At 43.4% G+C, this 15,536-nt stretch overlaps 1 protein-coding gene across 1 annotated transcript in view; it reads right to left on the reverse strand.

Moving 5' to 3' along the window:
• WBP1L (WW domain binding protein 1 like) overlaps positions 1-11,478 on the reverse strand; it is a 64,756-nt gene extending 53,278 nt beyond the window's left edge. The window contains exon 1 of the mRNA XM_036264506.1: positions 11,265-11,478. Within this exon, the coding sequence (XP_036120399.1) occupies positions 11,265-11,354 (90 nt within the window). The 5' untranslated portion in view covers positions 11,355-11,478. The remainder of the gene's footprint in view (positions 1-11,264) is intronic.
• Positions 11,479-15,536: the final 4,058 nt, after the last annotated feature.

Consider the following 15,536-nt stretch of genomic DNA (forward strand, 5'->3'; position numbering starts at 1 on the left):
TAAAGTGAAATGTCCCCCAGGTGCCGGTGTTAAGAATCAGAAGGCACCTCTTCAAGGATAACCATGAGACATAGGTCAAGAAATGTTGCTTACCCTTTGGGGAAATGAGCCCTTGCATACCTTTGTGATGGACCATAAACTGATAGAACCACCATGGAGAGCAACTTAGCACTAACAACCCCAAATTTCATACCCTACAACCCCATAATCTCCAATGCCACTTCTAGGAATCTAGCACAACTACAGAAAGAAATAAGTACAACAATGTTTACCTGGCAAAAACTTGGACACAATGTATGTTCATCTATAAAGGTGTGGTTAAACAAATCAAGGTCTAATGCAATAACATACAAGCATTTTAAAAACATTAGAGGTGCCCTTGCTAGTTTGGCTTTGTGGTTAGGGTTTCAGACTGAAGACCGGAGGGTCTCAGGTTCAATTCCCAGTCAAGGGCACATATCTGGGTTGCAGGTTAAATTCCCGGCCCTGGTCAGGCCGTGTGGGAGGAAACAAATTGATGTGTCTCTCTCACATCCAATGTTTCTCTCTCTCTCTCCCTCCTTTCCATTCTTATCTAAAAATTAAAAGTCAATGGAAAAATATCCTTGGGTAAGGATTAACAAAAAAAAACAAAAACAAAGACAAAGAGCCCTGGCCAGTATGGCTCACCGGTTGGAGCATTGGCCTGCAGACCTGAGAGTCCCGGGTTCGGTTCCCACTAAGGGCATGTACCTTGGTTGCAGTTTGTTCTTGGCCCCGATTGGGGCCGGGTAGGTGGCAACCACTTGATGTGTCTCTCTCACATCGATGTTCCCCCTCCCCACCCCGGCTCTGTATGAAGATAAATGCAAAAAGTGTCGAGTGAGGATAAAAAAAAAACAAAAACAAAGAAAAATCAGGCCCGCAGGTGTGGCTCAGTGATTAAGCATTGTCCCATGCACCAAGAGGTCACCTGTTCGATTCCCAGTTAGGGCACATGTTCAGGTTGTGGGCCTAATCAGGCATGCAGGAGGTGGCCAATTGATGTTCTCTCTCATCGATGTTTCTATCTCTCTCTCCCTCTCCCTTCCTCTCTCTCAAATCAATAAATAAAAAAAATAAAAACAGCCCTGGCCAGTTTGGCTCAGCGGTTAGAGCGTCGGCCTGCGGTCTGGAGAGACCCGGGTTCGGTTCCCGCTAAGGGCACATACTTCGGTTGCAGTTTGTCCCCGGCCCTGGTCGGTCGTGCGGGTGGCAGCCACTTGATGTGTCCCTTCACGTCGATGTTTCTCTCTCTCTCTCCCTTCCTCACTCTCCCTCCCACTCTATCTGTACAAAAAATGGAAAAATATCCTCGGGTGAGGATAAAAAAAAATAAAAATTAAAAAAATTAAAAAAAATAAATAAATAAAAAACAATCAGAGGTATAATGCGATATGGAAGTCTACACTGTAATAAGGTTTTAAAAAGTGCATGTTGGCCTGGCCAGTGTGGTTCAGTGGATTGAGTGTCATCCCATGGACTCAGAGGTCCCAGTCAGATTCCCAGTCAGGGTACATGCCTGGATTTTGGGCTCAATCCCCAGTGGGGGCTGTGCAGGAGGCAGCTGATTGAGATGTTTCTCTCAATTACATTAATATTTCTATCTCTCTCCCTTCCTTTCTCTCTTAATCAAAATGTTTTTAAAAGTGCATGTTGTAAAATACTGCATATAAATCATCCCATTTTTGTTAATAAAAAATGAAAGAGCCCTGGCCAGTTGCTCAGTGGTTAGAGCGCCAGCCTGAGAACCAGAGTCCCAGGTTCGATTCCAGCCAAGGGCATGCACCTCAGTTGCGGTTCGTCCCCAGCCCCAGTTGGGGTTGTGCAGCCCCAGTTGGGGTTGTGCGTGAGGCAACCAATCAGTGTGTCTCTCTGTATGTTTCTCTCTCTTCCTCCCTCCCTCCTGCTCTATCTGAAGATAAATGGAAAAATATCCTCTAGTGAGGATTTAAAAAAAGAATGAAAGGCCCTGGTCAGTTTGGCTCAGCGGTTAGAGTGTCGGCCTGTGGTCCAGAGAGACTCGGGTTCAGTTCCCGCTAAGGTCATGTACTTCGGTTGCAGTTTTTCCCAGACCCTGGTTGGGTCATGCGGGTGGCAGCCACTCGATGTGTCCCTTTCACATCGATGTTTCTCTCTCTCCTGCTCTATCTGAATAAAAAATGGAAAAATGTCCTCTGGTGAGGATAAAAAAAAAAAAAACGAATGAAAGAAAATACAGAACCCCATAGATGCCACCAATTTTACATTTGTATATAGAAGTTATTTATATATATATGTAAACTTATTATTAAAGGGTCGGGGGCAAAAGTAGGCTGTAATACAAATATGTAATACATTAATTAATAAATAATATAGGAATAAATTGTTTCATGTACTCAAAACTGTAAACTTACTTTTGCTGATCCTGTATGTCTATAAATTGGCATCATAAGCAGAAAACCACCAAAAATACATACTACACCAAACCGCAGACTTTTTCACCTTTTACTCTAAGCATTGTTGTATTTCTGTATAATTTAACACTGTTATAAGCATGTGCTATTTTTGTATAATTAAAAACGGATGTGAAAAGGTAAAAGATACCTTAAAGCTCAAGTAAGAGCAGTAATCAGGTCTAAGGAAGGAAAACAGAAAGCCAAATCAGACCGATTTTTTGCCTCCCCCATTCCTTCAAATGTAGCAAGAAGATATGCATATTCATTTTTTTTCCTCGCCTGGGATATGTTTATTGATTTCAGAGAAGGGAAGGGAGAGAGGGGAGTGGGAGAAAGAAATACCAATGTGAGAGACAAACATCGATCCGTTGCCTCCCTATGCGCGCTGATCGAGGACTGAACCTGAAACCTAGCTATGTACCCGGCCAGGAATCGAACCCACAACCTTTTGGTGTACAGAATGACACTCTAACCAACTGAACCACACAGCCAAGGAAAGAGGATTTGCATATTTAAAGACAAAGGTCTCAAGAAAAAAGAAAGAAGTACACAAGATGAGGTACTCCCACTATTCAATTCTCACACTATCAATTCCTAAGGAGCTACAGTGCTCCAACATCCCAGTGTAAAAAGCCAAATATTAACTTTCTCACCCAAATAAACCACTAAGGAGGAAAATACCGAGATATGATCAGTAAATGAAGCTATGGGTTTTTTTGTTGTTTCTATGTTAGGTTGGTTTTCAGTATAATGGAGTGAAACTGCCAGGTTTAGGTGAGGAATATAATTTAGGAAAGGACAAACAAAAAAGTATGAAAAACATTAATATTTTCTCCATGACCAGATGCCTCTAATCTGAAAGAATGTGTAATAAAACAGTGTTACAACATAAGATCTGTCTTGCTGGATACTAAAAATCAAAAGACATGTTTTTATAACTTCACTCTAAATCCCACCCCTCCCAGCCACAAATATTCTTGCAACGTCTTCCATTCACTTTTACCTCCTCCAAAACTAGTGTTAATTAAATTCTTTAAAACATGTAAGATCTTGAATCAAAACTTAGCTGTGGCCCTCTGAGGGTGATGATGGCACCAGGAACAGAAGATACATACACAGCTCATCTGTTTTCCCATAGAAGAAAGTATGGAAAGAAAACCAAAAGTAAATAAATCAAGGCTATGGGAATGTAGTTGAGTAAGTGAGAACATCCCCAAAACCCAGTTCATGCAAGACTGGCAATCTACAAGTCTGGGAGAATGACCTACTTTAATTCCCACACTGGGAAAGCCCAGAATTGTGTCAACAAGCCACAGAATTCAATAGAATGGGATATGTTTCCCCTCGCCTTATTTCCCAGATTGCAATGCTCTGGATTTATTTGTGTTTCTTTGTGGTTTCCACACAGCAAGCAGTTTTTTGGCCAGACGTTGCTCCACCTAGTGGAAATACAAAGGATGGTCCAAAAGGGAGGTGCATACAGCCAGACATCAGCCTGTCTTTTGCATGCCACCGAGTAGACAGGTCACCACAACCCACTGTCACTGCTCCCTGTCACTCACTGGCTGCTCTTACTGTCTCTGAAGTGACAGTTGGATCAGTGGTCCTGGTAGTGCCCACAACTGGGGTTGTAGAATAAGAAAGAAAACCACGTCATGCACCACCTGGATCCTGATGGCCCCTCAAGGATTCATTAGTCCTAACAATTTAAGGCAGGAAAGAAAGAGGCCCTCTCGAGCAAATGGATGGCCAGGAATTCAAAAGGCAGTTGGACCCCAGTTAGAGCATCACCTGTGGACCAAAGGGTCTCAGGTTCGATTCCCGGTCAAGGGCACATCCTTGGGTTACAGGTTCAATCCGCCCCAGTCAGAGTAATTTGGGAAGCAACCAGTAAATGTGTCTCTGTCTCCCACCTCCCTCCCTTCCACTCTGACAAAAAAGAAAAAAGAAAAAATACCCCCAGGTAAGGATTAACAAAAAAACAAAAACAAAAGACAATTGGAATTTTGAATCCAAAGCATTTAAGGTAGCCACAGTATCTATAAGAGTTGCTGCCCAACACTTACAATAAACTGTATCTTTTTTTTTTTTTTAATCCTCACCCGAGGACATTTTTCCATTTTTTGTTCAGATAGAGTGGGAGGGAGAGAGAGAGAGAAAGAAACATCAACATGAAAGGGACACATCAAGTGGCTGCCACCCGCACGACCCAACCAGGGCCGGGGACAAACTGCAACCAAGGTCCATGCCCTTAGTGGGAACTGAACCCTGATCTCCCGGATCGCAGGCCAACGCTCTAGCCGCTGAGCCAAACCAGCCAGGGCACAATAAGCTGTATCTTGAGGACTGAAAGAGAAGGCTCTCTAGACAGCCTTCCTGAGATCCACAAGAGTCTGATTCCCTCAAGGTGACCCTGAGAATACCTAATAGTTTCGCAGGCTGAGCGTGTGTGAGAACAAACGAACATCCGTGAGGCTGAAAGTGAGAGTAGAGCCAAGACTTGGAATGGGAAGAGGAAAAAGTTCTAAGAACATGACTCAGTTCAGATTGGTATGGGACCATGGAAGACTGAGAAAAGAAAGCAACTGGCCATCAGCTTCACTGGGGCAAAAACAAACACGTTCTTCAAATAAAACCACAAGGGCAGACCAAAGCAAGAGAAAAAAAGTTCAAGATTGAGTGACTAAGGGAGGGCTCACCTGCTTACTAAGCCACAGACTAAAAAAATGTGTTTTTTTTTTCCAAAATGTTTGATGTTGGCTGACAAAATGAGGGCTCTCTGATAATATACACAACAAATCTGAGAGTAATAAAGATTTAGGATGTTAAAACTTTAAATTATCCCACCTAAAATTTGTTGTCAGAGGCCATAACACTTCATAATGCTATGCTCTCTCTTCACAGGAATGCTGACCTCAAATTCTGTGATAAATGAGTAGGTTCTGGTAGGAAACCAGAGTTTGTTCACTTTGACACTACTCACATCTGGGGCCAGACAATGTTGTGGGGGACCATCCTTGTAGGATGTTTAGCAGTATCCTTGACTTTCACTCACTAGATGCCAATAGCACTCCCAAGTTTTAACAAACCAAAAATGTTTCCAGACGCTGACAAATGTCCTCTGAAAGAGGCAAAATTGTCCACAACTGAGAACCACTACTCAGAACACATAGGTTCACTATGAAAAGTTACCTACATAGCTAAAAGATCACAGGGACAAACCTAAACTCAGTGATAGAACAGAATCAAGGAAGTCACTGTCAAATCTCAGTTTCCGAACTTAGCCTGGGAGTTGACACTTCCCTACAATGTACTCTGAGAACCACCAATATTAACAGTAGGGATAACTATTCTCATTTTATAGGTGGGAAAACTAAGGCACAAAGAAGTTAAGTAATTTGCTCAAGGACAGTAAGCAAACTATCCTTTGGAACTCAGGTGGTCTGCCCCCAGAGCTCATGACCTCATCACTGCGTTAGACTATACCCCATCACCCCCACTGGAAAGCTGCTAGATCTATACTGTCTAATAAGAAGTCAGTAGCCACATGTAGCTATTTCATTTAAATTAATTAAAGCGAATATCATACCACTTTGGAAAACAGTCTGGCAGTCCTCAAAAGGTTACATATGACCCAGCAAAAAAGGTTACATAGTTACCATATGACCCAGCAATTCCACTGTTACAAACATACCCAAGAGAAATGAAAACATGTCTACACAAAAACTTGTACACCATGTATGTTCATAGCAGCATTATTCATAATAACCCAGAAGTGAAAACAGCCCAAATGACTGTCAATTTATAAATGGATAAATAAAATGTGGTACATTCAAACAACTGAATACTAGCCAGCCATAAAAAGGAATAAAATACTGACACATACAATGATATACTGATCTATCAACATTGATGAATCTTAAAATATTATGCTAAGTGAAAGCCAGTCACAAAGGATCACATAAGTGTATGATTACATTTATATGGAATGTCCAGATAGGCAAATCCATAGAGACAGAAAGTAGATTAATGGTGCCAGGGGATGGGGGAAGGAGGGGATGAAAAGGGGAGAGACTGCTAATGGCTATGATGTTACTTTATGGGGTGACTGAAAATGTTCTAAAATTAGATAGTGGTAATGGTCACACAACTGTGAATTACAAAAAAGACATTTTATGTACATTTTAAAAGGATGAATCTTTTTTTTTTTTTTTTGGTATGTGCCCCTAGTAGAAACTGAACCCGGGGCTCTCTGGTCCACAGGCCGAAGCTCCAACTGCTGAGCCAAACTGGCCAGGGCTAAACGGATGAATCTTTTGGCATGTTAATTATAGCTCAAGGAAGTTGATATAAAAAACTAGATGTCATGAAATGTCCTCAGTTATCCTGGCCACATTTTGAATACTCAATAGCTTCATGTGGTTAAGTGGCTACCAAAACGAACAATGCAGATACAATTTCCAACATCACAGAACGTTCTAAGGACAGCACTGCCATCAATGAATGGATAAAAGATTTCCTTTACCAGCTAACCACAGTCCACCTTTCAAGTCTCACTACTTTCACCCTCCTCTTCTCACAACCACATACGAAGCTTCCGAAGCTTCCGCCACAGACTATGCACCTCCTCCATTTTCACTCTTTCATCTGGAATGTGCTTTCCTCATTCCTGGTCCATAGACATTCTACTTATGCTTATCAACCTTTAGAGCCCATCCAAATGCCTTTTCCCTAAATCCCCACCTTCCCCTGGCACTAGCAGAATCAGTTGTTCCCACTGGCCTTTGTTTGCATTTCCATTACAACATGATCCCTCTGGATTACAAATCATTGTGTTATATGTCTTTCCCACAAGATTACCAAGCTCCTTGAGGACAAGGATTCTGTTACTCATTTGAGGGTTCCCAATGCCTAGAGATAATGATAGCCTGCTGCAAGAGTAGACATTTCAGTAAATGTTTGCTGAATTCTGCTGAAAGGATTTACAGAAACTCAAGATATTGATTTTCAACAGTTGCCTACTTGGGTGTGTAAAAAAGACTAAAATGAGGAAAAGGATTTGATTCTGGAAGTCTCCTATCCCACTATTCTACAAGAAGGAGTATTGGTGATTGCACTGAAAAGGGGCTTCTGGACTGAAAACTGGGGCAATGGAGGTGAGTAAAGGAGGGAAATTGGGGGGCCAACTGGTATACTACTGAGGGGTGGGAAAAAAAGGAAAGAGCGCCCCCATCCAACTCAAGTTTTAAGCAAGGCAGAGGAAAAGTCGTAACTGCATCTCCAGCGATTTGTGCCCAGGCCATTGGTTGAGTCAATTCATGGAAAAAGACTTTCCTAAATCTTTATTTTAGATAATATAGTCAGATTTTTCTGCTTAAGCCTAACCAAAAGTAGAAAAAACAAAAATACTCTAGGTATTTCAATCATAATTTAACTGGAAGAGACAAATGCCAAGGCCTTAGTATTTGGAGACCTTACTGCCTTTTTATACTTTATAGATTCAAGGACTCATAACTGAGTTGCAGTGACCTAAAGGAGAGTTAAGTCTAAGTTCCTAATCATAGAAGTGAGCTAAGCTAATGAACTTTCCTGGGCCAGGATGGCAAAAAATGTCTGTTCCAGGGCAGAGCTATTTAAAAAAAGCAAGCCACCTAATATTATGTATTTCTGATATTAAATGCATATGAAAAAAAATGGTACTTGATAGAGCCATTTCAAGGGGGGAAATGCAATGAGGTGCCCATACCATTTCAACAAGGTATACAGAATCCTCCTCAATTCAGTTGGCTGGAAGTCACTTGTTGAAATAAGGACAGTAAATACCTGAAGTAGGTCCTATGCCAAAATGGTCTCTGAATTTTTTTTCTTGACTGATTTCTACAAGCCAAAAAATCAACAAACACCAAAGTGGCTAAATTGTGGTGGATTCAGAGTTAATAATTATGTAATAGCTTCCATTCCAAAGGTTAAAATTCAAAACACAAATCTCATTACAGATATATAATAGTCTCTTATAGAAAGAGACAGGGGTATTAGGTCGGGATGGAAGTGTACGGGGGGAGGGGTTAGGAAGAGGGAGACTATTCATTATAAAAACCTTCCCCTTTCTGCAGGAACTGTAACCACACAAAATAGCTGCTGGTCAATGCATCCATCCAAATGGAACAAAGTACAAGAGTCATCCTGTCCCCAAAATAAGTAATGGAAGTGCCAGAGAAATGATAAGAAAATGGCCTGTGCTCAACAAACTACAGTTAGGGCAAGACACTGAAGATTCCCCCACACAATTTTCTAGTCACCTCCCAAGCTTGAATGACATAGAAACTTCCACTTGCCATCTTTCCTCCTGCTAAAGAAATGGATGTTTCCCACAACTGACTAGGAAGTCTGCCATTCCTCTCCAACAGGGTGAAGCAGTCCACAGGCCCTGGACACCCACCTCCAAAGGCTCCAACATTCCTAAATTACCCTTCTAGCAATGTTATTTATTAGTAATTGGGAGCAGCCTTCACAGATACAGAAACAGGTACAAAGGAAAAGCAACAGTTTGTTCTGTTTTGTTCTGTCAGCATTTATCTTTTACCAGTCCAAAGGATTACAAAGTTTCTAATACACAAAATTTATTTCTCCTGCTAGTTTGATTTTTTTTTTCCTTCATCCTCACCCGAGGACATTTTCCCTTTTTTTTTTTTTTTTTTTTTTTCAGATAGAGTGGGAGGGAGAGAGAGAGAGAGAAACATTGATGTGAAAGGGACACATCGAGTGGTTGCCACCCACATGACCCAACCAGGGCCAGGGACAAACTGCAACTGAGGTACGTGCCCTTAGCAGGAACCGAACCCGGGTCTCTCTGGACCGCAGGCCAACGCTCTAACTGCTGAGCCAAACTGGCCAAGGCCATTTTCCCATTTTTTGTTCAGGTAGAGTGGGAGGGAGAGAGAGGAACAGAGAGAGAGAGAGAAACAGTGACGTGAATGGGACACATCGAGTGGCTGCCACCCGCACAACCAACCAGGGCTGGGGACAAACTGCAACCGAGGTACGTGCCCTTAGTGGGAACTGAACCCGGGTCTCTTCAGACCGGAGGCCGATGCTCTAACCGCTGAGCCAAACCAGCCAGGGCTAGTTTGATTTTAATTGGGAAAATAAAGCACCCCGATAAAGCCTAAAACAGAAGAGTTCAGACCTAGAAAAGGGAATATACTGGCCCAGAAAATGAGCTCTGTTACTTTCACATGTTATTCTAAAATACCTAAATATATTCTTGGGCTAAAACAGGACACTTAAACAGATAAATGAATAAACAAATTGTAGTATAGCCACACAGTGGAGCATTATTGAGCCATAAAAAATAATTAAGTACTGGTACATGCTACAACATGGATTAACCTCGGTAACATTATGCTAAGGGAAAGAAGCCAGACACAAAAGGCCACATTGTAGAATCCCATTTATATGAAATATTCTGAATAGATAAATTCATAGAGACAAAGCAGGTTGGTGGTTGCCAGGGGCTGGGTGAAGGAGGGAACAGGGAGGAATTGCTTAATAGGTAGGGGGTTTTCTTTTGGGGTGATGAAAATGTTTTGAAACTGAATAGAGGTGGTGGTTAAATGACACTGTGAATATACTAAATGCCACTGAAATTTTTCACTTTAAAATGGTTAAATGGTTTTAAATAGTTTGTTATATGAATTTCATCTCATTTAAATTGTAAAATAAAGGCTACTAATGAACAAAACAAAGATGTATACAGTATGTGAATAGGCAGCCCCTGAACTCCTAGGGAAAAGATAAGTATTTTTGCTGGGACTGCTTCTACTCTTGACCACAACACAAAGTGCAAGTGCTAAACTGTATAGACTCAGCCATCGTGCGTGTGTCTTTCTGAAAAGACAGGGAAGGGATCGGAAAGTGAAGACAACAGAATGGGAAAGCCTTGCCAAATGCAAGGGAAGGAGGGGTGATTACCCCTAGTGCACCCCACCCAACTTGGCACCAGGAGTAACGCTCCCATTAAGGTTTCGAAATGCCAGCCAGAGCTGGAATCAACACAAACCAGCTTCTCTGCTTGGATAAAAAGCAAGCCACCCAGCAAGAAAAGCTGGGGTGCTTCATTTGCTGTCTGTATTGGCATCAGCACCACCATTTGCTCAAAAGCCTTAGGCTGGCCCAGATCAGCGTCAGCGACTGGCTCTCCCAGGCCAGCCAGCCTAACAGTAAAAGTTTATTAGAGCTCAAGTGTGCCCTCTTCCTGAAGGGTCCCAGTCTACTTCATCCCATCTGCCTTCCAAGAGTCCTTCCTCCAACCACTTAACTCCAACACTATGAAAAATGGTGCCCTCAGAACTTGCCCCCGTTCAACCTAAAATAGCCCCTCCTCTTAGCCCCTCCTCCCTCTCAGGCTAGCTCAGTAGCTCACGTAACCCGACCCACATGGACGTACAAGGGGCACTGCTGCCTTGGGGAACACGAATGCACCCCACATGCCCCAGCTTGGCACCATTATCCAGTCATCCCAGCCTACCTGATCTAACCACCGTCTGTCTCACAAGCTCGCACTAGCTTCGCACCAAGCCTCTGTCAACCTCCCTGACACCAAAACAGGTGTCCCTCAGCTAAACATCGACGCCCCCTTAGATCCTGTCCACTCCACACATGGGTATCCCTCTCGGGACCCCTCAACTCTTGGCAACAACATTCTTTCGGCCCCCTCCAGCTAGCAGCGAGGATATCTCCAGCCTCCTCCAGGCAGGCCTCGACGACCCCCAGGTCCCCAGCATGGCCCGGACGCCCCCTCCCCCTTACCTGCGGGGGTTCAGCCCCGGCTGACAGGGGGCTGGGCAGCACCTGGAGGAGCAGGAGCGCCATGCTACCCAGGAGCCTTCTCCTCTCCATCCCCCCTCCTGCTCCTGCTCCTCCGCCACGGCGCCGCCGCCACCCTCCTCCTCTTCCCTCTCCTCCTCTTTCCTCTTCTTCCTCCTTCCCTTCTTTTCCTGTTTCACTCTCCCCTCCCGCTTCCGGCTCTGCTCCACCCCAGCCAAAACACCCTCCCAGACACTGGGGAGGTTCTCCAGTTCCAGCGCCTTATTGGCCTCTGCCCTTCGTCCATTGATCAAAGCAGCTGTCGATCAAATCTAAGTTCCGCCCCCACGAGGTTCCGCCCCATGAAGACGGAAAAGCAGAAGGATTCAGCCAATTAAAAGTAGGAGGAAGCTGGGCCATCTTGAGTGCTGCAAGCGGGTGTAAATGCGGAGAGTGGCCGAGGTAGCTCCGGCCTGGGGGCGGGGCCACCGAGAACGTGTGGTATGGAAAAGTCTAATTCGGTATAGCCATCCTGAGTGTGGCGGAAGTACTAGATTTCCACAGTTCAGCTAAGAAAGAGAAAGGGTATGGTAATTATAAATGGTGTTGGAAAAAACAAATAAATGGTGTTGGCAAATGTTATGTTTTTAAGGAGGTAACCAGACGCTCCTAAAGAATAAAACAACTGCAATCTAAAAATCTTCTGATATCTTTTGTCTTGAATCACAGCCCCAGTACCAGGGTCCCTCTCCTGGTCTCAAATTGTCCAAGCAGTAGCTTAGGTCAACTTGAATTCCCTATGAGACAGTACCTTTACCTGAGGCACGGTGTTTTGCCACCACAAGTCGCAGGAACAACGTTGTATGGACTCTACCTGAAAAATAGCTCTGAAATCCACCCCAAATGTTTCAATCCATCTTCTCACCTTTTGGCTAAATATAAATGGTCTCATTTCACACACCACAACAAGGGTGCTCTACCACAAACAAAAAACATTGTCTCATGGCTTTCCCTCTAAAAATTCTTCAACTACCGACAGAATATGTAGTCCAAACTTCTCAACATGGCCCTGTGTCCAGGTTCCTGCATACTTCTCTTTATCTCACTGCTGCCCACACGTTCTGCTCACCCTGGACACTTCGGAGATCCCCAATGTGCTGTGCAATATAGTATACTTCATTTACACATTTCACATACAAACTCCTAGTTCCCGTCCCCTTGTTTCTACTTCTGGAGCCACATAACACTTCCCCCACAATATATTGAACTTGTTTCTGTCTGGCTGACCCTTCTTACTAAATTGCAACTTTTTGTCCGGCACACTGTCTTACTCATTTATTTTTCTTTTTTTAAAATATGTTCTTATTGCCTGGTGTGGCTCAGTGGTTGAGCATCGACCTATGCACCAAGAGGTCACCAGTTCGATTCCTGGTCAGGACATATGACCAGGTTGTGGCCTGATCCCCAGTGTGGGGCATGCAGGAGGCACGCCAATTGATGTTCTCTCTCATCGATGTTTCTCTCTCTCCCTCTCCCTTCCTCTCTCTAATATTAATAAAGAAAAACAATTTAATAAGTGTTTTTATTGATTTTTTTTTTTTTTGAGAGAGAAGGGAGAGACAGAAACATTGATGTGAGAGAGAAACACCAATCTGCCACCTCCCACACAACCCCCCCACTGGGGATCAAGCTGGAAACCCATGCACGTGCCCTGACCAGGAATCCAACTGGAACCTCTTGGTTCATGGGAGGATGCTCAACCCACTGAGCCACACCGGCTAGGCCATTCTTTTTTTTTGGTACGTGCCCCTAGCAGGAATCGAACCCGAGACTCTCTGGTCCACAGGCTGATGCTCCAACTGCTGAGCCAAACCGGCTGGGTAGGCCATTCATTTCTTAAGCAATCCCTACAATATCCTGCACAGGACCCAACTATGAACTCATATAGTAAAATGAAATGAAGACCCATGACAGAGAAACCAGCTGCCTGTAGCTGCCAATTTTCTCTCAAAAATCTGCGAAATCATTATACAGCCTGACCCAATCTGGCCCATGGCTGAGCCCACAGGGAATTGTTCTTGTCTCAGTGCAAAGTGGGAAACAGGTAAGAGTGAAGAAAATCAGTTTTGCCCCAACATATGTCCATAGTTCTGCTTTCCCAAGTGCTACAAAAAGTGACAAGTATTTTTTTGCCAATCTCGTTTCTTAGAAATCCATTCACTCCACAATCAAGCTCCATAGGAGACAGATAAAGATTGAGTACTAAGCAAAGGCCCAATTTTCATACATAGGGTCTTAATCCTGGCATCAAAGAGTTACAAAGGCCACATAAAAGCCAGGCATCATCATCATTAGAAAACCCCAATGGTTTCAATTTGGCAGACACAGAGGATTTTGTCCCAACTTCCCTTTCTCCCTTTACCTGAGAGCTCAAACTGAGCTACTGGACAGGACAAACACTAAACCTTGCAGTCTGGACTAGCATTTCCCGCACCAAGAGTCATTCTAACCAACTTTATTTCCACATTCCCCCAGGAGCCAATTGAAAAAAGCAGAGGCCTTACAAAACGGAGCTGAGAGGCAGTATGAGTGAATGCTTTAAAAAATGCCTCTGGCCTGGCTCTTGTGGCTCAGTGGTTGAGCGTTGACCCATGCACCAAGAGGTTGCCGGTTCGATTCCTAGTCAGGGCACATGCAGGTTGTGGGTCCAATCCCCAGTGGGGGGCATGCAGGAGGCAGCCCATCAGTGTTCTCTCTCATCAATGTTTCCATCTCTCCCTACCTCTCCCTTCCTTTCTCTCTAAAATCAATAAAGAAAAAATAAATAAATAAATAAATAAATAAATAAATAAATAAATAATGCCTCTGAACTGTAGCCACTACATACTCCAGACTTTTCCAAAGAGTAATTGTCTATGAAGACAGGAGGAATGCCAGGAGGCTTAAGGAACTGAAAAGGAAAGGGAAATGTTGATTTTTATTTTTATTTATTTTTTTATCCTCACCCGAGGACGTTTTTCCATTTTTTTTGTTCAGGTAGAGTGGAGGGAGAGGAACAGAGAGAGAGAGAGAAACATCGACATGAAAGGGACACATCTAGTGGCTGCCACGCACATGACCAACCAGGGCCGGGGACAAACTGCAACCAAGGCACACGCCCTTAGTGGGAACTGAACCTGGGTCCCTCGGGACCACAGGCCAACTCTCTAACCGCTGAGCCAAACTGGCCAGGGCAGGTTGTTGATTTTTAAAAGAACACCAGTGTCAAACAGCTTCTGAGCTCTGGTAAAGTTTTTCCTATTTGCCTTTGAAGTGGGCAATGTTCATGCTGAAGCCAAATCTCTTATCCTAAAAAAAAACTAGCTCAAAGACACAGACCTTTCTGCTCAGACATCAGCTAAAATCAAAGTGCACAGGTTATATAGCATGTATGAACTTTGAAAACATTATGCTAAGTGAAAGAAGCCAGGTGCAGAAGGCCACATACTGTGATTCCATTTACATGATATGTCCAGAATGGGCAAATATAGAGACAGAAAGTAGATTAGGGATTGTGAGGGGCTGGGGCTAGGGGATGAGGGGAGTGACTGCTAATATGCAGTTTCTTTTGAGGGTAATGAAAAAGTTCTGGGATTAGTGATGATAGTTGTACAACTCTGTTGAATATACTACAAACCACTAAATTAAATTGCAACCAGTACTTTGACCACAGGGAGGAGGCCCTTTCTCATTAGAGCAGTGGTCCTTCAAGTGTGGTACACAGAATCACTGGAAAATTACCAGAAATGTCAAATCTCAGGCTCTGCCTCAGACTCACATAATTAGAAATTCTGGGGGAGGGGGCCCTATGATCCGTGTTTTAACAAGCCCTCCAGGTGATCCCAATGCATATTTTTAGAGCTATTACTCCAGAGTAATTTTTTACTGTAAAGGACCAGGGAATAAATACTTTGGGTTTTGCATGCTACGTACATTGGTTCTCTGTCACATATTGTTTTTTCCATTTTACAATCCTTAGCTTCCAGCAAAGACAGGTGGATTTTTCCCGTGCTATAAGGGAAATGAACAATAGCCTCTGGGCTTCAGACAGATAGGTTTCCCTTAAAGCTGTGATAACCTCCATGCCAAGGCCAAAGTAAGTCCAGATCCAGCTTTCCATCCAGGTGTTAACTCAGACTGCAGACAGTTCATTGTGCTTTTAAGATATTTATTCAATTCACAGTGGTATCTTTGAACAGTCAGTAAATTCTACTGGACAAAACGTATTCAGACATT

This window comes from Molossus molossus, unplaced genomic scaffold (assembly GCF_014108415.1).
Source record: "Molossus molossus isolate mMolMol1 unplaced genomic scaffold, mMolMol1.p scaffold_m16_p_17, whole genome shotgun sequence".
NCBI lineage: Eukaryota > Metazoa > Chordata > Mammalia > Chiroptera > Molossidae > Molossus > Molossus molossus.